This window comes from Brachionichthys hirsutus, chromosome 10, assembly GCF_040956055.1.
Source record: "Brachionichthys hirsutus isolate HB-005 chromosome 10, CSIRO-AGI_Bhir_v1, whole genome shotgun sequence".
Classification (NCBI taxonomy): domain Eukaryota; kingdom Metazoa; phylum Chordata; class Actinopteri; order Lophiiformes; family Brachionichthyidae; genus Brachionichthys; species Brachionichthys hirsutus.
Window position 1 is genome coordinate 5,129,197 of NC_090906.1, and position 24,941 is coordinate 5,154,137.

A 24,941-nucleotide genomic window follows, 5' to 3' on the forward strand; every position below is an offset into this window, starting at 1 on the left:
TCCACACCTTCATCCCTCTGACTAGAAGACATGAGAACAATTTGCCATACAATAATTGTTAAATTTTAAAAACAGAAATTACAAATATTACAGAATTTTGATCCTAGGCCCAGATCACAATGACATCATGTTTCGAGTGTGTTGATCACAATTTTCCAACTGAGGTTATAATAGTACCACACACTGTGCCGAGGGGGCTGGAAGCCTTTCAGCGATGCCCAATCTTCTTTATTCCCACATCTAAACACATTTGCTCCACCGACAGCAGCCACGCTTATTCTCATTTTAAAACCAGCGATCACGCTCTCTTCCTGATTTGTTCTTTGCCATGATTCTTATACATTAATTTAATTAACCATCAAATCCTGTACAGTCACACGATTAGAAAAGTCTTTTCATAGCTGCCATAAGCTTCCATCCTAGCGTTGAGTATTGGTGCAATCATGAAGGAATAAATAACAGCATATTTTAGGAGCTTTCATAATGAGATCAACATTTCTGGAATCAAGTATAAAACTAAAGAACAAAAACAAACCAGACTTTTCAATGGCAAGAAAACTTTAATGGGTAGAAATGAAGTTGAATGGCAAACGTGAGCGCTTTGAACAAAACCTCATAAATAAACCAATCAGAGAATGAAAAATCGGTATGACAACGGTATCCGAGACGCTGTGATGGATGCTGCGGCGTTTACATGGAGCTGCCCACCAGACCAGGGGGCTTTAGAGAACCAAATGCAGGAACCGTTAAATCCATCCCTGTGATTCCAATTCTTCATTTAAACTTTAACCTTTGAGAGAAGACATTCCAGCTCGCATGATCTCATCCACCAGCAAGATGTTGCAGGCGATGACCGTGCTGCAGGGGAACGAAAAGCCACACCAGAAGCAATGCATGAGGATCATTTCATTGTTGAATTGGCCTGGTTCATTTTGAACATGTGTTCTCACCATGAATGGAGGAGCTGCTTTTTAACGCTGTAGTTATCCCACACACCTGCTTCTCCTGCCACCATAGGTTCCCCTGAAAAATACAAACGACGCAAGTTAAAACAAACTCAACCCGATTCAGACAGAAGAAACAAAAACACCAACACAACTAGGTGGAACAAATTCATTTTAAAAAGGTCAGTTCTTTTCTATGAACTATTTTCTTCTGCAAATGTTCTGACCGATCCGTGTTTCACCAGTTTGTCACTGCATGGCGTGTAGCACAGCAAACATGTACTACAGGATTTTAGAAGAAGTGCTTCAATTCTCTTTAAAATTAAATCAATTAAAGATTTGTGAACATTGTGACATCTTTTAGTCGAACTATGTTACTTATAACACCAGTGCCTATTAACAGGGACCATAACAGAGGTCCTGACCGGTGCTGAGGTCCACTCCGACGAGCTGACCCGACTCCCTGTACTCCGTCTGCAGCTTCAACAGCGTCTCCTGTGGGTCATATCCCGAGTTCTGGGCCAAAACCTACAAAGGAGGATGTATGATTAAAACCAACAGGTTTCCCAGTCCCCAAAGACGAATTTGAACGACAGGACCACACCTATTATAAAAAGCACTAAGACGGGCTTTTCTACAGCAACGGAGATTAAAGTCGCTTTCACACCAGAGCCGTGTGGTCCGCTTTAAACGGACCAGAGTTCGTTTCCTCGGATAGTCCGCTTCGTTAGGGCAGGTGTGAAAGCTCATCCAAACTCTGGTCTGGACCACACAAGCGAACTCTTGTCCAGTTGAAAACGTGGGTCTCGTTTCACATGCAGTGTGAAAGCTCACCGGACCAAACGCAGGACCAGATGTACATAGTAACGCTATACGCAGTGCATCTAGGATAGAGGAAGAACAGCGCGCACTCCAAACCAAAACAAACATGGGAGAGGGAGGGATTTCCCCTCCTACTTTGGCCAAACAACAAGCAGCCCTTTCCACTCCGTGATGCTGCTCAGAAAGTTCGGTTCACTTTAGAAAACAGTGTGAAAGCAGAAACAAAACAAGCAATAAACGCAAAGACTTTCAGCTCCACAATCGAACCGGAGTCCGCTTGGTCCGGTGTGAAAACGACTTAAGGCCGTGAAGCCCTCACCTTGGGAATGATGAGGAGTGCGTCTGCGAACGCTTGGACTCCCAACTGAGATCGGCCTTTCACGTTGGGCTTGTGGTTCACCAGAGCATCTGCCATGGCTACCTCACATGCCCCTGCACCAGGCACAACGCTTCCTGAGGAGACAAAGGTGAACACGCTCTGAAAAGAGAATTCTCTCTGTTTAAAAAGAAAAGTATGTTTAAAACAAAATAAGTTTCCCCTCAAAATCTGGGATGTTTGCTGAATTATGTGTAGGGTCCTGAAAATGTTAACTGTTGCAGTGAATGTGCGATGAATCACAAGATGAATTTAAGCACAACAAATTAATACTTAATAGAAGACAAATGTAATTCCTGAATATCAATTAGGAATGCCGCAATCAAAATATCAATCTGCACACATGTGGAAAAACTGAACCAAACTTGTTTCAATAAACCAAAGTTACACAATAAACACAACTGGGGTGGTTATCATTGTCACGTTCTTACCATCTTCTATGGCGTTCTTGACAGCACGCAAGCCATCCCTGACAGCATCTTTGATCTGCGTGAGGGTGTGTTTGTTGGGTCCCTTCACAAGCAGGGTGACTGAACGAGGGTTTCCACACTTCTCGATGAAAGTGTACTTCTCCTCTCCCTGCAAGAGGGGTCGCGACAGATCAACGACTCTACATCTGCCTTTTAAACATAAATACAGACAGACTCAAGGCCTGTAAGAGATTGAAGTTATCATAATTTCTTACATCAAGAAATGGCATGAATAAATCCTCACCAGTGTGTGCTCATAAACGAGCCCAGCATTTCCCAAGCAATCCGGAGTGAGGTCATCGACTGAATTCATGGCGATGCCACCACAGGCGAGGCCGAGCCTGCAGAGGGGAGCAACGTGTAGAGTTTAGTTTTTAAATGGGATTCATGAACATTGCGATACGACATGCAGCCGTCTGCTCGGACGGGATTCACCGGCGCCCTGGAAATATGAATCGCTTCCTCTTCTACATCACTAACCAACTAAACATTTCATTTTTATTTTGCATTTCAAAGGATAAAAATCCTCAAATGGGTAAATGTATCCCAGGTCAGAATGCAGACAAAAGAACTGACAAAACTTCCACACCACAGCAATTTTATCATCATCAGAGGATAAAAAAATATTTTACGTCAAACTACTGATCATAATAATGAATCCTACATCCCATTCAGGGAATGTGATGGAACACCGTCTACAAACAGATTAGAAAATATCACAGCAAACATTCAAATTTCCCTGAGGGATTACTTATAAGTAAAAAGTACTATGACATCGCACCGTGTTTTAGCTTAGTGTTTAAACAAACTTGTCAATAAATAAATGGATGTCCGGTACAAAAAAAGAAATGTAATACAAAAATGACTAACATAAAGGAAGTAAGAGCACGTCTCAACCCGTTAAGGCTACAAACACACGTACAGAATTAAAGATCAGCACTAATGAACCCACACCGGGGAGTTTGTTCTGATCAGCTGAATGCATGTAGGAGAGACCGAAACTCTCGTAATGCAGAGGAAAAGACCAGATTCACTGTAGCACAGACGTGAGAGACCAGGGAGAGCCACGCTAGCGTCCCTGGGTGTTCGCTGTGCAAATGGGAAACACTGCTCACAACCTCAACAAGTACTAAAAGAAATGACATGAAAAGGATAAACAAGTTTCAGTGAGTGGATCCATGAAGCGGGAGCGCTGCGATGCGTACGAACGATATAATGTTGTATATTTTAATATCTAAAAGTGTTCAGATTAGATATCGAACCCTAAAGCCCTCTGATTTAACCCGGATGCTTGTTCCCAGACACAAAACTAAACAATGCTTGTTCCCACCTCTCCATGTTCCTCCTCTTTGCTCTCCGCAGGGCCACAATGCCTGCCTTAGCGAGGGCATCCAGGGAGAATGGGTCAATGCCCTGCACGGCACAGAGAAAGACATATTTATCATCATGAAGCAAAGCAATAATCCACCGCTCGGAATTAGGACTAGAACACTTATTCTGATGAGCTGAATGCATGAGGGAAGTGCTCTCCTAATGCAGAGGTACTGATCAGATTTACTGTCGCACAGATTCAGGAGGCCGGGGGCAGCTACGTTAGCATCCCTGGGTGTTCACTGCGCACTCGAGGGTTAACGTGATCGGACAATGACCAGTAGCATCGACTGACAGGATTCAAGTGGCGGCAAACCTACTTCACACTCAGGTTTTATACAAACACTGAATTAAATTATGTTTAAACCGACGTTAAAATGGCCGACTCCCAGCTGAGTTACGATGAGCCCGAGCACCAACGGCTCATTACTCCTCGACGGCCATACCTTCTGGTTAATGACGACAAAACCCTTCTCCCCGTTGGGACAGACGTTGTTCTTCAGAGCGATGATCTTCTGCACACGGTCCTCGATGAACTTCCTCTCTGCCGCCACCAGCTTCTCCCTCTCGTCGGCACTCTTGTAGAAGAAGCCGGAGTTGACCTCGGTCTTTTCGTACTCCAAAGAAACGTTGCACGTCAGCACGTAGGCGTCCTCCACCCTCTTCTTCATGTCCGGGTGTCGGGCACCGTGGTCCAATACCAAACCTTTGATCAGCCTGAGGAGAAAAATTTGGTTTTTTTAGAGAGTTCCAGGTCCCCGGTTCCCTCCAGTTACTATCAGCACATTGAGGGGGATGGGAATCAAAAGCCGGTTCCTCAATGTTTCAATTTCCTTGGAAGCCATTTTTTGCAAACATTTCCCTCATCGATTGCAGTGGGGGCGCAAATGCCATCGCTACGCACCTTTCATAAGTTACGTAAAGTTTGTAGCGACTTCACTCAGGCAGCCAGCAGGTGTCATGGCGACTAGGCAGCAGCAGTAACGCCAACTTATGCACGGCAGTACTACTCGCTCCGATCTACCACTAGCATCTCCTTTCACAGAGGCAGGTAAGCCCCCCCCCCCCACATCCCAAATGAAGATTGACAGGAGAATCATTAAAGAACCAAAACGCTGAACGGAATCAACAAGAATTGGGATGCAGCTACGCTAAATACTCCCGGTCAGAATGAGCCTGAGGACTCACTGTGTATCGCAGTCGGTCTTGTGCCTCATCTCCATGATCTCCACCATGTACAGGTCAATGGGCTCGTTGGGTTTAGCGATGGTTAACACGGCGTCTACGACGGCCTGCAGACAAGCGTGTCACATTAAGCATAGAAAGAAACGCCGGTGACATTCTCTCACTGATAAATATACGGCCACTTGCGAGCAGTCCCAACAGCCGGCTAGCATCCTCATAGGGAAACACAGGGAGTCAAATCGACTGCCACTTTATAGAAATAATAATTCCAGTGTTGAAACGTCTCACCAGAGCAGGAAATGAGTATTTAAACTGGCAACATATTCACACATGCAAAGCATGCATTAGCCGTGGCTAGCCGACTGGCTAACCAACATTACTTTGGGCTAAGGTGGCTCATGAAGGACAGTTTACATCTCCAACTAAAAAACTGGGTTAACAAGGATAAACACTAAAAAAGAAAATCATTTGCCGTCGGTCACAAAACAGAGCCTCAGCTGTGCGACATCTAAACTCGGTTCCCTCCCGTCTCACCTCCGTCAGCAGGTCAGCGAGCTCTTTGTGGACCTTGGTCCTGAGGGAGGTACGCGCCACATTAATGAGGGTCTCTCTGTCCATTTCCCGAGTCACGTTCACCTCATCAAGAGCGGCCAGGGCTTTCACTTTAGCCGCCTCGAAGCCCTCGGCAATGATTCTTGGATGAAGACCCTGCACCAAGAATCAAAGGGTTAATGACGGCTAGCTCGCCCGGCTCCAGACACCGGGTTCTGATACATCCTGAGGAGATTCACCTCCGACACATAAAGGTCAGCCTGCTTCAGCAGCTCTCCGATGATGAGGACATTGGACGTGGTTCCGTCTCCTGTGATGTCATCCTGCGCCGTGGCAACCTTGGCAATGAGCGATGCCGTCGGGTGCTGAATTTGCTACAATAACGAAAAAATTTATACACATGAATATCAAAGGAAAACTATCATTCTGTTCAGGTATTCAATGCCAGTTCCCAATACTTACAATATTCTGTCCTTCAATAAATTTCATTCCTAAATTACGACTCATCGTGTAATACATGTGGCACATGTTTTCAGGAACACGCGACTGGACGTGAATCGAAACGAATCCACATAATCTAGATTCCGTCGCTATTTGAGAACAATAAAAAGTAAGGCGCCTCCTTACCATCTCATGTAACAAGACATTCCCATCTTTGGTCAGCTTTATGTCTCCTGCACCAGACACCAGCCTGCAGATTCACAGCAGGAGACGGGTTATCGCTGACTAATCAAAGGCTAGTTCTCTACTACCGGTTTGTTGAAAGGGACTACAGTAAAAAAAAAAAAATAGAAATCTGCTTTAACTTCGGAAAGTAATCCAAATAAACTGTAACTTATGTTAACGTTTCTATTTAATAACATACACATCCTTTTCTTGCTTCCACTAGTTCACGATAAAGCTACATTTATCATAACTTCGTGATAGTAAATCTTAACAGACTCGTTGGAAGGTTCTACCATCGGGTGTAATCCGCTAGCCGCCTGATGCTAACATGCTAACGTTAGCTAGGCTGTTGTCAAAACTGTGACGATGACTGGACAGGACAACGTGAGCTAAGCGAAGTGCGTTACGCGTTTAGCAAATAAATAAAACACTGAATTCGTGCTCTTGACTTCTCACGACTAGATAATGACTTCCCGTCTTCGAATACACGTAAAATACTGTGGAGGCTGAGTATCTCTGAGTACTTCCACCGCGAGGCTTTTACCGGTGAATTGCAGCTATCGTTAGCTAGTTAGCATAGCTAGTTAGCATGGCTAGCTTAGCATGGCTAGCTTAGCACGCGTGCTGCACAAAGCGTTGTCTGCGCTCACATTTTCATGGTTCCCTTCGGTCCCAGGTTACTTCTCAGCACATCCTGGAGCCCCCGGGCGGCACTGATGTTAACCGCCAGAGCAGCCTGGGCCCTGGCGACCTCTGCTTTCGGGTTCAACGCTTTCACTGCAGACATGGCGAGGCGACGCAACCGGCGAAGTTAAAGTATAAAGTAGAGCCGGCAGGGAATCCGTAGCGGCGGTCGGGCGAGAAAGGAAAGTCGTTTCGAGAAGGCTCCAACACGTGTTCTCGTGTTGCATTTACGTAACTAGTCGAGGCTCGGACATTCTAAAATCACAATTTCAACATCGGGATTTGTTTTCAAATACTTTGACGTTCAAGCACGCAAGCAGTTGTCTTCTTTCGTGATTCATCGTTGGATTAGAATGAATCATTTCTGAATTGATAAACATATTATGTCATTCATGTGCATTTAAGGATGCTGAAAATTCCAGGAATAAGAACGCAGCATAAGTCACACCCAAAACGACGCACGGGCTGGTCACGTGCTGCCTTGAGCGTGTAAATCTTTATAGTTATAAATGTCCTATGGGTTTAATTTGGGAAAATCCCCATGGACTAAAGGAAAACTAGTCAGCCACTCAAAATAAAATGGCTCTAAAATTCCCAATATCAAGAGGCACAAACCAAGTCCTTGTGGACTGAGCTTCTGCAGCCTCAAAAAGTACTATGTAATATCTGACCAGTTTGGTGAAGTTAGAACGTGCTGTTCAGAAAAGATCCTTTCAGATTCCACTTAAAAAAATGTTTTACTGCAAATTCAAAATAACATTAAGGGTTGACGTGTAATAATTACAAAAAGAGACAAATCCTCAATCCCATCATTTCCTGGTTCGAATAAAATGTCGACCAGAATTGTATTGGAAATTCAATGCAGAATTTGCAAATAGATTTATTAAAGCAGTGCAATTTACATTTTACCACACTGAGATGAACTCTTCTCCCATCCACTTGATCATCAACATGAGATCAGAACATCTCTACTCATTTACAGAAACAGGATTAGTCATATCTATGGCTTGGACAATAAGCCTGCTATACCCACAATCTGATCATTTAAATTTTAAAACAATCTCAGAACACACATTCACCTAATTGGCATTCATTTCATGGTACAGGATAGGCCAAACCAGTCAGCGTACAGCAGTGTGCAGATACTGAAAAGTTGGGCCAAAATCATCGAAAATAACACATAATTATTTGAATAAGCTTCTCTCCCTCGACACTGCTAGAAAAGAAAGAAGAGTTGAGATGTTACCGTTAATAAAAAGGTTCAAGTCATCAGGGGATAAATGCACAGGGAGACTTCTTCAGAGGGTTCTGCAAACTTTCACCAAGATAAATGGATGCCACTTTCAACTGAGTGGCCAGGAATATAAATCAATCAAACAAAAAACCAACCAATCTAACAATCTGATATGAACAAATCTCTGAAACAGACCATCAGATGAGCTCCTAGGAACCAGGGAAATTTGAAGTCAGATTTTCTGATGGAGTGTATGCAAGGTTAAGTATTGAACATGAAGCTACAATCTGACCTTGGCGGTGACCTAGTTTCACTTTTAATTATACAGAAACTTTTAAACGGCATGTTGTCTTGAGCAAAACCGAAAACCAATCTGTAAAATTTAAGGAAGCCTTTCTCATACTGTCAGTGAACAGTGAGACACATACTGTGTTGATTTGTTGGTTCAGCGGAGCTTCGGAGTCAAACGAAGTTTCTCTTATAACAGGAAAACATTACATTTTCAGCCCGTGACCAGAAACATAATTAGTAAATTATTTGAATGACATTTCTTTCTGGTGTTCCCATACACAAACAATGATGTAGCTGCTGTAACAGACACAGTTTGGTGTTGATCAGTTTAACCTCATCTGCAACATACACAGGAGGATTAGGGGCAGATGATAACAAATATTTTGCAGTTATACTGTATATAACGAGGAATAGCACTCAATTCTTAATCCCTAGAAAGAATTCAGATGCTGAATCAGAAATCTGTTCTATTACACAAGGTACTCAATATGTGTACTATTATTGACCATATGTGAATAAATAGTAGTGCGCACTTTTTAAGTAAGAGTTGTGAATGATTAGGTCAACTTCTCACATTACATTAAATTCCAAAACATTTTTCACGTGGCCTTAAATTCTCTTCATAGAAATGAGAGATTCCAGACAGACATAGAAAACGGGAGTAAATAAACAAACAAAAAAACAAAGGAAAAAAGAACAAATCATCTTGATTTCTTTGCAGGTATCCTGCAGGTTCCTGCACGCTACAGCTCAGAGGATGGGGCTTTGAGATGATGCCACAACGCCTGCGTTTACTTCAGGGGTGACGTCTTCATGGGAATCATTATTCGAGATTCCATGTGCTGAATAAGAGGAACTGTGGGTTTAGAAAGAAACATCAGGCCTTGGCTAATGTGCCATGCAGTATGCACACAAACAATAAAGTTAAGAATGTTCTTCTGGACAAGACCGTGGATATACTCGTGCTATATTTTTATGACTAGAAACTGTGTAAAGTTAGGTTTTGATTCCAGTTTTCTTGGAGTCATTAAATGTTAACACATTAAGATCATCATGATAATATTGCACTAAGAGTTGCGGACGTTATAAAAACACACCCGTGTAATAGACGATTTCGTCCCATCCATCACGCTGCCAGGCTGCATTCCTGGTGTCTTCTCTGGACTGAAGGTCTTTATAAGCTGAGGGAAAAAGATTATGACATTGTTTTCCTTTAAATTCAACCATAATAAATACCACAAATAATCAATCTTAGAAATGTCACTAAATAAGAAAACACGTGGTTATAGTTGGACAAATCTATTAACATTACAAACCATTACTGAATAGTGACACTAATAGTGGGAGAAGAATATTAACAACACCAGTGATGAATAGTTATTGTCCTTCCTATTTAAATATGGATGCACATTTAACTTTATCCAAAAAAACCACAACGCTGCACAGTTCCTTAAACTGCTCACCCCATAGATGGTGAACAGTGTAGAGGCTCCCAATCTGTGAGAAAAAGCCTCCCACCGCCTCATGGTTCTGCTGGCGAATATCAATCGCACGCGCCCTGCAGAGCATCAAAGAGATGCATTGCATTAAAAAACCCGACGACACCTTTCTGAAGACTTGTATCAATGCACCACAAGCATAAACCCGTAGACCTTTAAGTTCAACAAATATTCGATGATGATATTTGACATTTTGATGTTACAGTCCTGTAACGTACTGCAACTCTCCCAGCAGGTTGGATTACATCAACAAGCACATTCTATTATCATGTTATTTTGATATATATTTTTTCAGTGTAATACAAGACACATTTGTCTACTGATTACGTGTCATAAGTGTTGTCATGCTTTGGAGTCATTCATGGATGTGCAGCCAAAATGCACAGCTGACTCGAAAACTATGAAACACTGCAGAGTCACAGTAAATCAGAATACAACAAATAATAGAATTTCATAACTTTCAATATCACCGTCTTTAAAATAAAAATAAAAGGAGAAAAGTCTTATGCGTTACCAATAGTTTCCCCACTCGATCATCGTCCCTGGCTGGAATAAGAATGTGAAGAGGAAGGAGATGTATAAACAAGTTGTTTGATTGCTCATTCAATAATATAGAACAAAACAGACTTCTGCTTAGTAAAAGGAAGCCAGTGAATTTGCAACGCAAGAGTTACTCTGAGTTGGTATGATCGGAGCTCATAGATGTTGGGCCCCGGACGAGGAACAGGCTCATTCCAGAAGCTGAACTCCAGCAGCAGCTGGTTCCTACGAGACAGCAGCATCTTCCCCCTCTCATTCCTGTAATCCATGAAGGTCTACAGCAATGACAAACAATAGCAATGCATCGGTCAAATAATCTGACACACACACACACACACACAGTAATACCTTCACATACGAGTATTATTCGTTCCTGGACCGAGCTCGTAACTCAAATACATTTTTCCCATATGAAATAGCTGAAAACAATTTAATCCGTCCCATGCATATATATATATATATATATATGCATGTGTGTGTGTGTGTGTGTATAAGAATAACATTAATTATCAAAATAAATAATGCGCCACCTTATTCTTCCTGAGTTTGTTCATGACTTCAGTGAGAGCTGGGTATCCTCCCCGATATCTCCACAGGTGAACTAGAATAGAAGGAGCACAAGAGCCAAAAATAATGCTACTCTAAAATACGTATTTAGCATGTCTCTCCTTCACAAGATGGTTTATCTCACTAGATATTTTACACAATGAGATCCAGTCCATGACCAAATATAAAAATCTAATAATCTGACTATGATATCATTTAGAAAATGGAATAATTTATGCTGCCACACGCTTAAATTGGTAGAAGCACGTGTGTGATAAAAACCTCAAAAACAAATCAGTGTACGGTTAATGTCAGGTGTGGGCGATCCTCGTACCCGCTTGATCCTGCTCTCCGTACCACGTGTTCCAGGTGCCCACGAGCTCACAGGGGTATTCAGGGTCAGCATGAATGGAAGGCAACACATCCTCACTGCAGAATAAACACACAATTATTTAAATAGAAACAAATCTGTTGCGTTTTAAAAAGTAAAAAGTAAACTAAAAAGCAGCACCAGCACATTGACAGGAAGGAACAGACACTTCTTACCAAAGCCCATTGTAAGAATCGAGGCACTCTGGCTTGACGTTATGAACTGCAAGGAAACAACAAGACGTTACATTTCCATAGAACATATTTCTTTAGATTATTTCTGGACAGAAAGCTTTTAAAATTGACTTTAAACAAATAAAAGCCGACTCTTATTTATCGTACAACCACAACACCCACAGTAAGACAAACACATACATTGGATTTTGTACAGATTGCTATCTTCTTTCTTGGCGAGCAGATGAGAGTGGGCATCCTTTCTGGGGTCGACCTTCCTCACAAACACCGACTTGAACCAGCTGTCTTCTCGGAAAGCTGACAGACTCCTGTGCGGTAAAAAGATGGTTTTCATCTCAGTGTTGGGCAGGCTATACTCACATATCACAGGAGAGGCTTTACCGTAAGACACGGAAACTATTTGTGATTTAATGTGCAATGTAAATAAAATACCCTCGTCTTGTACTCTTATATAACACAAAGGTACGCGTAAAATAATCATAGTAAATAAAAATAATAATAAAAATGTCAGCGAGAGCTCCAGTTTATTAATCGGAAGTGTTCGTAAGTATTATTTTAGCGGTTACATTTAAAATCAAACTTTACGCAGAGTTTAACCTGCAGCTTTTCATTTGCGATTCCCGGTTTCTTTGTTTGGTTTGAGAGACACGTCGCCGCAGCAAGAAGCGCTTTTCCTCCGTTACACCCCCGCGGAGAGACACGGGGCGAACGGCGAGGCTAAAGCATTTTGACCTTGGAGTTAAATAGTTTAGGACTGGCAGCGGAGTCACGTTGGATATTTGTAGTATTTAAGAACACTGCAAACACGGTTTCTGCCATAAAGTAATCTCACGTATAAATGACACCGTCAACAAGTTGCGTTGTTTGGAATATTAGCAATTAGCATTAGCGGTAACTTTGGCGAGTTCGTTGCCAGAGGAATAATGCTAGTTACGTTAGCCTGAACTTTAGCTTTAGCTTAGCCACATAGCACACCAGACTTCCTCTTTGACCTTCGATGTAGCGACACGCTCCGTGTGCGGCTTTACTCCACACGCACCGCGGAATTCTATCAAAATGACTCTAACCTTAAGGCGGACGTGACCTGTCCGCTCCTCCGAAGCCCCTCGGCGGCCTGTTTCAGGCCTTTACCCCCTCTCTGAAGGACTCGGGCCGCCATCTTTTCCCCGTGTTGTCTCGGGGCACGCGCAAGTCCGGCTCGTTACTCGTGGTTCTTACGTTACTTATAAATAACATGACCCAGCGATGACCTTTAACCTGTGCATTGTGATAATTATTGTCTTCACAGTTACCGTGTAAAAATATGCAGAAGCTGATATTGAGGCTTCACTTCAAACATATTCCCAACTTTTTTAATTCCCTACAACTTCCGCGATCCTCAGACCGGCTGCCTAAACGAACGCTGTCTGTCGTTTACATGAATGGATTTAACAAGTCAGAAGACTGTCAAATAGCATATAGCACAACACAATGAATATTACTCTAATATGTTCTCTTACATCAGTACCAGAAAGAAGAGCAATGCTTCAGACTAATTTTGCATATGAAACACTAAAGAGCCTGCGTCAATATTCAAACTGCAAAAACTGTTCTCGTCATTTTATTTCAAATTTCACAGACATGTATGCCTTCAATTCAAATCTTGAGCAAATAGCAAAGGACTGTGGAATTATATATTGATTGTGATTTTAATATTTACGTTCACACCGAAACATCTGGTCAGAATCATAATTTCAGAATGGAGAGCATCATCGGTAGATGAAAAGATGCAGTCTTCTGTTATGAAGTGGGACTTGATGTCAGCGGAGTATCAGATCCACAAGGTGCAGCAGAGATGTTGAGCTTCTGCAGTTTTTCAGATAACGATGCATCCTCCTCCACGTTGAGCGCAAGGTCCGTAACAGGATCCACAAACTCACTTCCTGCAACTCTCATTCCTGTGAGCGGGTCGACCACCCGGCCGACTTTATGCACGATCTCAGATAGTTCATGCTTCACATGTTTGGACCTTGCCAGAGGCAGAGCCTTGAGAAGGACAATATCTCCGACGGTGCACTGACGCAAAGCATCATGGGCGAAATACGTCTTTCTCTTGTTATAGTACTATGGGGGGAGAAATGCCAGTATTAGTTTTACTTGAACATACATCCATAGTACAGCAATCATTCATCAATATGTGTAACATTCGACAACACATATGTGGTTACTAGTATGAAAATAATACTTGTACTTTAAAAAGCATGAAGTTAAGTAGGCAGTTAAACTGCTTTTGGCCTTTTTTGAATGGTGATACTGATTTTTGTGAGTAATTATTATGCATAAAATATTATCTAGCAAACACATTGTACCAATAGAACACTGGAGTGATAGTTGCTGGAAAGGGGCCTCTATACACCGATGCAGATATTGCACCAAAAACCAGATATTTGCAGCTAGAATAGTCGTTTTACCACATTAGCAATGTATACAGGGCATCTTCTGATTAGTATAAAGTTATCATTGAAACAGACAGTGCTTTTCTGTCAAAAATAAGTACATTTGTATGTAGAACAGAGAACTATGAAATGAAGAGCAGCAGTGGTTTTACTAACAGTGATATTAGCTGGAGGTATAGAGGTGGCAGCATGAAACTAGATACAGATAATAATAAACATGCTATATATTTATACTGTTTCTCGAGATATTCAGTATGTGTCTGAAATTAAGACAAATGTATTTATTACTATATATATATATAAATTAATTGTAACACATGCACTAAATATTTTTATATCAAAAATATTTAGTGCATGTGTTACAATAACCTGGTTGCTGATGTTCAGCAATTATTTTCCCTAAAGGACAATGACTGTTTTACTATTGGGCAGTCGCAAAACAAATGGCTTATGTAACTTTTTTTTCTGCACAGACTAACAATGAAAGAGCAAAAACATCACCACCTTGAGCAGGTAAGGATCCAAAACCAGCCTCGTGACCCGCACTTTGGCAGTTTTGCGCATCTTGGTCCCGATCACACTGCCGACGACCCATTGCGCATGGACTGATACACGCGTTCCCGACATTCTGGAAAACTGGATCAAAAACCTGTCGTGCAGATGAGAGAGGAAACATGCAGAGTTCTTCTGCAGCAAACCACCTTTCACGATTTAATAACGACATCTAAATTAGTAAGTAGTAGTCTAAGTTAGCATAGCTTGAAGTATTGATTGTTACATTATCAATATTTTTTTTTTGAAAGAAACAACTCACCAATGCTATTTGAAAGGAATGACTACAGAAGGTCAAAATACTCCCCCGCGTGAAGGCGCCTCCATGCTGCTTTTGTCGGCTTGTTTTGATGACGTCACGCAAACTACGGATAAGAAAAAGGGACAAAATCTGCACAGCGTGCCTTTTTGCGCATGTATGTTCATTGATCTTCAGATCAAATCCAGGTTCCAATCCAGGTTCTTCCGAATTATTATCCGTTTAATAATCAGAATTAAATAGCAAACTTTATTTCGAGACAAACGTAGAGAAGTTCGACGCATAATCCAGCATGAATGCAGCAGAGTTGCTGCTGCCGAATGCAGACAGAAGGATTATATTATATACTATCAGGGCAAGTGCACATGTGACTATACTTAGATCTGTGTATTCCATTAAATTAATGTGCTGCTTGTAAACTATTGTCAGAATGTTTCTCTATAGTTTTAGCCAAAACACATCCCCAACTATAGTTTTCAAGTATTTGTTTGGTCACTATGTAGCATTTTTACAGGAACACAAAACATTATAGCCTGATAAGTGTCTATCTAAAGATTCATATGATCACTTTAATTACCAGTACACCTGCTGGGAAAAACGTTTTAAGTAAAAAAAAATGTGGATACAAATAATCAGTCTATCTGCAAGCATTGCAGTTGAATTACGATGAGCTTCGATGTCCCTGCAGGGAGTTTTATTACAAGACATGTAAGCAGAGCAGAAGGGCATGACAGACAGGGCATGATAAGAAATCATGCAAGATAATGACAAACTAGTTTAGCTTAGTCGTAACCTCGCTCACCATTCATGAGCAAAGTCAGGCATTGTAGTTTATTCTAACATCTGCTTTATTCTGCTGATAAGGTCGATTTGACAAGTTTTTGCCTTTTCTCATAAAGGAAGTTTTCTTTGTGGCCAGGAGATGGCAGCAGAGACGCGTCACTTACAAATTAAAACCGACACCCAAACCTCTCATCCGCACTGACGCCAGGAACAAAAACTGGACAGATGGGAGACTTTCATGCGCTTTGTTAATAAAGGAAAGGCCAAGAGTCTAAAGACATAGTCGTATCAGTATTTATTATCACTGGCCCTGCTTTTAAATAAACAAAGGGAGGATGGGAGAATAGAGGAAACTGCCCAGGGTGCAATACATTGTGAGTCCTGTTATCTTGAGGTCATGGATACATTTTCTTGTTATAATAAGAATAATAAAGCACACACACACACAGAGGGCCTGTAGAATGCAATTTAGGAGAGAGAGAGAGAAGATAGAGGTAGAGTGAGTAGCGGCCAGGTAGCAACCTTTGGTGGCAGTGCCTTGCTCAAGGGCATCTCGGCAGCGACACTCAGGAGGTGAACTAGCACCTCTCCGGCCATCGTCATGGACAGGCCACTGGTCACGCCCTGGTCTGGAGCGGTTCTTGAACCGGCCTCCCCCTGGCCCCCCAGTCCTGGACTGAGCCAACCTGCTATTCACCATCATAATGTATCTCGCTAGCGTTCCATCTTGTTCTTGTCCACAGCAGCTCGACCCAAAGCTGCAGTTGAGACAGATGTGTTAGTCGGATCACTGAAGTGCATTATCATGTCTTTCTCTGGAGATCCAAGTACTCAGAAGACAATCATCTTGTTGTCTTGAAAAATATATAACAGAATGGAAAAATTGCATCTTGACATCCATACGGTATCATTGATTTAACAGTTATTTGTCCTTTAACAGGGATTTCCTTTAAACAAACTTCTGTTAAATGATCACAAGTTATGCATATTCTATTACACCATTTGGAAGCGGTGGGCGCTCCTCGCCATCTCCTCTAAAGCAGATATATGTGGCTGAAAGGCAGGAGAGATTTACTCATTCATACCACAGCGTTAACAGTCTTGTCCTTGATCGGGATTTGGCCGTGGCTCAGAAGCAACCACAGGCAGACCAATCTGGTCTTAATCAGAGCCATGTTGTAGTAAAGCAGTCCTGGGTCTCTGTTTCCCATTTAAGGCAGTGCAGCATTTGCATACCTCTGCCAGAGTTACAACATTGGCCAGCTTTTGTCTCCATACAACAACACTGAGACAATTCACATATACCAACCGCTTTCAAAGTGTTGTCGTACAAATAATGGAATGCTAGACTGATGCTGAACATGCTGTTGCCGCACACACCGGCTGCCACCATGCACCGCATAATCATTTCACACGGACGTACAACCCAACTCCTAAAAACTCTCTAAAATATCACTAAAAACGGAAAAGATTTTAAGCCATGCAATCATGATCCTGTTAAGAAGAACAAAAGAACCGGTTCCCCAGTGAAGTGTTCTGAACAGGTGTGCAAAATGCAAAACATTCCCAGACTGTTATGTTTTTTTTTTATGCAGTCATTTCCCATATTTTATTGAATCAGGATTGCAGTTAAGAAGATAAAACACGTAAACAAAATTTCATTGCACACGTGTAATTAAATATCACAGCTCCACTAAAACGTCTGTCTTATTACATGGGTGTCAACGGCCACATCGCAATATTTACCTTAAGATTGCCACAGACAGATCTAATTAATAATGCTTTTGTTTATGAGAGAGCTGGAATATTTGGCTATCAGCTCTGAAGCATGAGAAAGCATGCACGACTGCTGTGGGGACATAACACAGGCCTGATAGCACGTTGGCCGTGCGATTACACATGTATGTTTTCTATGATAACATCGCGACCCCTTAATCAGCAAGTTTTTATTTTCAATTTGACATGCTAGAGTAATGTTGGCCTATTATCTATCCTGTGTACTAGCCTTCAGACATTTTTCAATAGATTAGACTGTTTACGAGAGGTTTATTTTTTTTGGGGGGGGGGTTTCACGGCGGAGTGACTGTAGGGTTGATGAACATGCCCCCCCCTTTGAAACAGAGCTGGTTATGACTAGACGGAACCCTCATCCTCAAGACCATGTCTGTCTCTGAGTATCTGTGCACTTCTCTCATCTTTAGTTTAAGTGTTAGCTTAACCTCAGCTACTGATGCTTCATCTCGGAGACAACAAGTGGTGCCAGAGTGACGCAGTGTGGCGTGGACGCCGAGCTCGTGGTTCCGGATTGAGCGTGTTGCTCTGAACCCTTTGTGCTCTCTATGTCATCCAACATGAGTTACGTGTAGGAGTTGCATTTCTCAAAATTGTCAAGGTATGTTTTGTAAATGACTGATTTGGACTTTCTGATAAACAAATGTGCAAATGATAAAGCATTATAGTGAGCTACTGTAACGATAAATCACAATTCACAAGGGCAACTGGTCTGGATTCAGGAATAATCTGATCTCCTACCGATGGGCCTGTAGCTGTATTTAATATATGTGATGAGCTCCATTTAGAGGAGTTTCAAAACGGCCTCAATCAACAAGTCCTAGTGGGGTCTCATAAACATTTCTATGACCATCACAGCTCACTGAAAACTCAAGTAGCATTTGAGGCTTGGCATTGCTTGAAACTCTTTGATAACAGCGGAAACTAGAAAAGCTGGAAACCGGAGAGCGCAGACCTCCGCCAAGCAGCTCATTCCCCTCCTAATTGGATTTAAACCGTCCGCATGGTGATCTGGATCATCACCAAAAGGTTCTAAATTGTTAGTCTGCCTGCTGCAAAAGACAAACTAGAACACCACCAAGAGCGAAGACAGAACGGTCTGAGGAGATGCTCGTGACTTTAACGCCTTGCTCTCGGCATCGCTGGAAGTTATTTTCCTGGTCGTTGTTATTGTTGTAGGTTTACGCAAACGTCTGAGGTCATGGCTGAACCATGATGTATTGAATATTGCTGCACTCTCAATTAGAGTTGTGTAAACTGTTTCTATGACTAATGTGCTCTTAAACTGCTCAAAGCAGATTTTCATAGACTAATGACAGAAAGTCATGTTTTTTTTTAATCCGATCGACAAAACCAACAAGAACAAAGCGTAAGAAAGAATATTGCATCCAGGATGCACCAAGATGTTTGAGTCTGTTTTTGCTTGTTGCATGAAATCACGTAATATTTCGTAAATCGCCTCAAATGATTGAGTCATTTTGATCTGAAAAGATCTGGTCTGCAAAATGAAAGAGTGAAGGGCACACAACAGTGAAGGCGAAGGGTTAGGCTTATAGCATGCTGCTTTTGTTCACATAGTGGCACGCTATTTGAAACCAGACCCTACAGTGGCTTCTGAAATGGTTATTTGGATACACTGGGAATGTATTTACATATTAAAGAGTTAATTTCTATAAACTATACCAAATATTCCCTTATATTCTTTACAGCATGAAATGTTTTAATGAAAATGGTGCTTGCACAGTGTCCTGCTTTTATTTTGTGTTGACTCATAATGTATTCAATATTTGGTTGAGTTGTTGGGGAGGTTTTTACTCTCCCTCACTGTCACAACACGCATCCTGTCTTTTCCTTGGCTTTCACGCCACACCCTCCTCATGCAGGTGAATAAATGTGTCACTGTTATGTGTTCATGCCGGTGTGCATAGGCCTCTCTCTGTGCTCCATCAGACGTAAAGCCATTACATCAGCAGGGCGCTCTGGATCCTCAGGGAGAGGGGCATAAATCATTGTACCTGCCAAAAACATTTCCAGCTTTACTGGATCACATATACCGACACGACTAATGCTGCAGTCGCTCTGTCCGCCAGCTAGCTGCAGTTCTCAACTGTAGAGTGGTCGTCTGCTTGTCAGATGGTTGATAGTTCGATCCCCAGCCCTCCAGCTGGGGAGCGTTTTGAATAGTAAGTCAGACTAGAAAATAATACACAAGTCCCTCTCCAATCCAATTACAAGTAACCCCTCCTAATTAGATTTACACCGTCCACATGGTGATCTGGATCATCACCAAAAGGTTCTAAATTGTTCTTGGTATCTTTATACACCAACCATGAAAAGTAAAAGTGAATCAGAGTTTGTGGGTTTTTAACTGATAGTTGAATGCATGAATGGAGTTTTCAATGTTAACATTTCCGAACGTCATTCTGGATCAGATCCAGAAGACATTTTTCATCATAGTTCATATCGGACCCCTTTATGACTGTGATTCTTGGTGAGTGAACTAAATGCATGTTTTACAAGATATGCTTTTTTGAAAAAGCCTCCATTATAAGTAAATGGGAAAATCCAGTTTTTTTAAAATCAAGATTCATGCAGCAGTTTTTTTTTTTGTAATCCTGCTAAAAAAACAAAAAGACAGACAGACAGACAGACAGTCAATTGCCATCCAAAACATAACCTCATTGGCCGAGGTAATTACATGTTTCGTGTGAAGTACATCGACAAAGCTAACAAACATTAGTAGAATGTGTTTAACCCAGGCAGCAAGGAATGTCACCCTGCATGTCGAGGAACTGGAGTCATGCTGAGCCAAATGTTCACCACAATCATATATTAAACATTTAAGGAGGTCATAAGTAACAATATGGTATCACTTTGACGAATGTGCTGTAAATTAAATATCCAAGTTAGACGGGATTCAGAGATATTCCCTGGGCAGTGACATCATCTCTTTCCCCGTCTCCGCTGACAGACCCTTGACCTTGTACAGAGCATGCTGTAAGCAAATACTCCTTCTAAATGGAATATTAAACAGTTGCCCCATCGAGGTTTCATACTGGGACACATATCTGTGGCAGAAACACGTTGCATATTTCTCCAAACATTTTACTTCTTTTCAGAGGAGTGCTCCTTTAACAGTCACTGGGAATCCCAGAACATTCATTTGAATTGTTATCATTACAGCAACAGAGAAAACTTAATTGAATTAAACAAGGCTGAAGGTAGAGCATCATGGACTTTTCCCACAGTGCAATGGAGTCAGGCTTTTGGCTCAAGTCTGACAACCCCCCCGATAATTGAGCTCTATCTCTGAACATATGATGAAAACTTCCAGTCTCCACTGGTTGTCTGTTGGAAACTCCTGCCAGCACTCAGGGAGCAAACAGTCAGCCCGTTACGCTCAAAGAGAAATGATTGCCCTTCAGAACTTTAAGCATTTTAATAGAGTGCCAACAGATGCGATGTATGGAGTTGTGTAGGAGTTTCCATACTATGGTTTTATATCAATCTACCATTCAGGCTGAACCGAAGTTTGAATGTTGTTAATTAATGATTGAATTTTTTTTTTTTGGTGAAGAATCTTTTGGCCAGAATCTCAAAATACTCAAATATCTGATGATGTAACACGAGGCGATGTGGACTCAAACGCTTTTGAATCCCTCTAACCAGATCATGAAGATAGTCAGACTCTAATCAGAATCAGAATCAGAATCAGAATCAGAAGTAGTTTATCGCCATTGTCAGTGAGGGTTCACAGACTAGGAATGTTTCTCGGTGAAGTCGTGCTACATGTAACAGTAATGACAAAATACAAAAAACATACAAGTACAGACACATCAGCAGCAGCAGGAGTGGATACACAGATGTGTACTAGCAGCAGTAAACTAGCGTAATCACGCAGGAACATCAAGTTTAAACCATTTTTAATCAATATTAAACAAAACAACAAATAGTACCGTAAATGTATTTTACTGTGACGACAGTAAAGAGAAGAATCACGGGGAAAAGCTAAAGGATGATCATCAAGCGCTTTGGAGCTTGATTATGTTTTGATATTTGATATTAAGTAAGAACTAACTTATTCCATGCTGTGCATAATATCATGAGTGGATCCCATCTAATCAGTAAAGTCTGACATATTGCACCATAAAGCAAAGTCATGCCAATAAACTGAATTGAGTTTCTTCATCGGACATCCTCCGCAAGCTCACATAAAAACCTTCAGAGAACACCAGGTTTTTTTTGAAACCCTAAAACAACTTGTGTTTCCACTAAATGGTTGATGTTCCTAGAGCTGCTTTTGAATCACTTTCAGACATTTTGTTCATGTTTTCATAACTTCTTGGAAGTATTGCTTTTGGGAATAAATCATCCAACGCATTCATACCGATAACAACAGAATAATATGGGACGGAACTCCACAGCACCGGAAACTAGATCCTCTAGCCAAAACGGACCATTAAGCTGAGTCAACACTTCTTTATAAGATTCTGAACCAAATGGAACGTATCCGTAAAGATGGGATTTATTGCGAGTGCTGTTTATTAGAGTGCATTAATTCTAGTTGCATGCTCCAGATAAAGCGAGATTAGGTAAGACAACATAAATAAGTAAGATATAGTAAATGAACCTCAGACTAACTCGGGGACTGGGATTGCCTTTGAGGCAAAGCTCCTTACTCTTTCTGGTTTGGCATGTTTGAACTGTGACTGTTGCTGTTCGTAAATCTCTCTTTTCTCATCCGTGATGTTTGCAGCTGAGATGTCTTCACAAATTCTGAACAGATCATTGGAGCTTATTATTGAATCCATCCAAGAATTCTAGTCAAGTGTTTCTAGGAAACCGAACGATAAATCCAAATAATAGCAGAACATCTGCTTGGCCACCATTGGCCATTAGAACCATGTGTACTTGTAATATTGTGCATCATGGCTGTGTTTCCAGCCAGTGAAGGCACCGTGACACCCTCTGTGATTAACGGCATAGCTAACCAGACTGCTCAGATAGACTATAAAAAGATTGCAGTAACTTCATTGGCTTTGTTTTCTCTCTTGCCTCTAACAGCCATCAGCACTGCTCATAGTTCCAGCCTTTAGGTCACAGTTTCTGCTGCCAAAGGTGTCTCAATCCAATATGTATTTGCTGGCTGCCTGATTGTGCCTGATTCTATGTATGGTCAGGTGGAGAGGACCTGCTGCAGGTATGTGCCACAAGCAGAAATCCTAACTTTGGTTGCCAAAGGCTTGAGTGGCAGCTCAGTCCAAACGTCTCGTGTCTTTCTCACTACTTTCTCTTCACGTTCTCTCCCGCGTTCCTTCTTTCTGTCGGTGCGATTGGATGTGATAATTCACAGCCATGGCTGTAGCGTGCACTAACACATACACATTTAACACACTGCAGAACTCACAACTACGTATGGAAGACAATGTGTTTTCTGGTCATTTCATCGACAAGCTTTGACTTTTGTCCGGCAACCATGAGTTTAATGCATCATTAATTACATCACTGCGTCTGTTCCTCGACCATAAGATAATATACAATAACATGGACCTTTATTGACATGTCATTGAGGGACACAGCAGTATATTCATGAATAATAATAAAAAAAAAACAGTAATATGAAGTGTTTTGTAACACTTGACGATGATAATTATACAATTATAAGATTTTGTACTTACACTTCAAGTATTTATTTGTATTTTTGTGTGTGTCGGTATATATATGTACATGTTCAATTTGCTGTTTAATAATAGATTCCCATCTTGGAATCGATGAAGAATGTCTAAGACTAAGATGATGTATAAACAGAATAATAACTGCAACTTCTGTTTGTGTTTTTCATTTGATTATATTTACACAAAGTAACTAAGCAACTGTTCTTATTGATCCACATTTCCGTGAGACATTTCCACGTTTAAACTAAACCTAAAGAGTTTCTTTTCCTTGCAGCAAATTCATGTTGAAATTCCGACCTCTTTGCTTCCTGTATGTTTTATTAGTTTCTTCTCTGTAAAAGAGTCCATATTAAAATATTGTTCTTCATTTACTTCAAACTCACTTGTGTTTGTTTCTTTTATATAATTAGATTTCTCTCCTTTTCCTTTCCCTTCACATAGTCAGCAGATGAAGAGCAAACCCAACCAGGTGGAAACAAACATCTCAGAGAATCCATTCTGACATTAGCTTGTTGAATGTGTAGAAATATTTGAGAATTAAAGGGTCTGATGCCGTTCTTTTTTCCAGCTTCTATAGGAGTTCACACAATCCAGCGATGCAGTATGTGCTGGCAGCTGTTCAGGCTCCATCACGGGAGCTCGTCCAGCTCATGATGTAAACGTGGTCCTTTCACAATATTCCCATATTATGAGATGATGATGATGATGATGATGATGTGCGTTCTGCATCATTAATTTCAAGATTGACTCGCCAGACATCATCAGTCAAGTCAAGACACGCTCAATGACTCCTTCAATGTTTGCGTCATCTTGCATGCTGCCTTGCTCGTACATAATTAGACACCGCTCAGAGTTTAAACCTCCATCACTGCCGTTGACATTTTTAAAATGTCCATCACCGCTCAACCCTCTATCTACTCGTGCTATTTGGAATCACGTGTTTACCACTGGGGGGGTTTGCCATAATAAACAGATAATAGATTACATATTATTTTTACATTACCATTTCTGTAACCACATATTTATTTTAATCTCCCAGGATTAAATTGCTCACAGTTGTCCATGTGAGCGTTCAGCTTCCACCAAGAGTTCCTCTCTTCAGCCATGTCGGTCTTTCTTTAACGCGTTGCTATCCAAGCTAACGTCTTCTTGCATTTTTTCCCAACAGGAATGCCAAACAAAATGGCAGGTTGTCGCTCATGAGTGATGCGTGCGCCGTTTAGTGAGTAATGTGTTGGGTCTTGTGATACGGTGGGAGACCGTGAGCCTGTGCAATGTCGCACAACAGACCCACAAACCGTGCCACCTGTCTGCTGCACAGATAACATTAATCATGGTGATAAAGAACTGACACTGGTGGGGGCCACTGTGTAATGTAGGCCTCTGGACAGTGGGATTTGGTTACCAAGGAGATGGTGATACTAATGCAAAATGTTGTCATTGTTGTGGCTTTTGTTGGTTTGAACTTTAGCACATATGCCGTATTGTTGTCAGTGACAAACTACATATTCCAGCTTCAACCATACTAAGTAGCTTTAGCTTACAGTAACTTAATATTTGGATTATCAGTCAAATCCTATATTTTGAGTTTTCAATGGAAAGATGTTTCGAAGTGACTTCAAAGTTTGCTCATTTTCTCCGTAGTATAAATTGAAGCCAATATTAAGCGCTCCGAGTTCAATAAAGAATGTAAGCGGTCATA

General features: G+C 41.4%; 3 protein-coding genes across 3 annotated transcripts; all 3 read right to left on the reverse strand.

Moving 5' to 3' along the window:
- Positions 1 to 540: 540 nt before the first annotated feature.
- Positions 541 to 7,231, reverse strand: cct6a (chaperonin containing TCP1, subunit 6A (zeta 1)). Its single transcript, XM_068744074.1, has 13 exons — positions 7,037 to 7,231; positions 6,348 to 6,411; positions 5,960 to 6,094; positions 5,703 to 5,876; positions 5,172 to 5,275; positions 4,430 to 4,700; positions 3,943 to 4,025; positions 2,857 to 2,953; positions 2,574 to 2,721; positions 2,086 to 2,219; positions 1,370 to 1,472; positions 951 to 1,023; positions 541 to 858 (listed from the first exon to the last, which is right to left on the reverse strand). The coding sequence occupies exons 1-13, from the start codon at positions 7,171 to 7,173 to the stop codon at positions 786 to 788; spliced, it is 1,596 nt and encodes a 531-aa protein (XP_068600175.1). The 5' UTR covers positions 7,174 to 7,231; the 3' UTR covers positions 541 to 785.
- A 703-nt stretch (positions 7,232 to 7,934) lies between these two features.
- Positions 7,935 to 12,909, reverse strand: LOC137900034 (protein NipSnap homolog 2-like). Its single transcript, XM_068744075.1, has 10 exons — positions 12,812 to 12,909; positions 11,925 to 12,052; positions 11,727 to 11,772; positions 11,515 to 11,609; positions 11,165 to 11,235; positions 10,769 to 10,909; positions 10,609 to 10,640; positions 10,059 to 10,153; positions 9,693 to 9,776; positions 7,935 to 9,451 (listed from the first exon to the last, which is right to left on the reverse strand). Exons 1-10 carry the CDS (start codon positions 12,901 to 12,903, stop codon positions 9,387 to 9,389), a joined length of 849 nt encoding a protein of 282 aa, XP_068600176.1. The 5' UTR covers positions 12,904 to 12,909; the 3' UTR covers positions 7,935 to 9,386.
- A 420-nt stretch (positions 12,910 to 13,329) lies between these two features.
- Positions 13,330 to 15,079, reverse strand: mrps17 (mitochondrial ribosomal protein S17). Its single transcript, XM_068744940.1, has 3 exons — positions 14,994 to 15,079; positions 14,684 to 14,828; positions 13,330 to 13,847 (listed from the first exon to the last, which is right to left on the reverse strand). The coding sequence occupies exons 2-3, from the start codon at positions 14,804 to 14,806 to the stop codon at positions 13,524 to 13,526; spliced, it is 447 nt and encodes a 148-aa protein (XP_068601041.1). The 5' UTR covers positions 14,807 to 14,828; positions 14,994 to 15,079; the 3' UTR covers positions 13,330 to 13,523.
- Between the last annotated feature and the right edge of the window lie 9,862 nt (positions 15,080 to 24,941).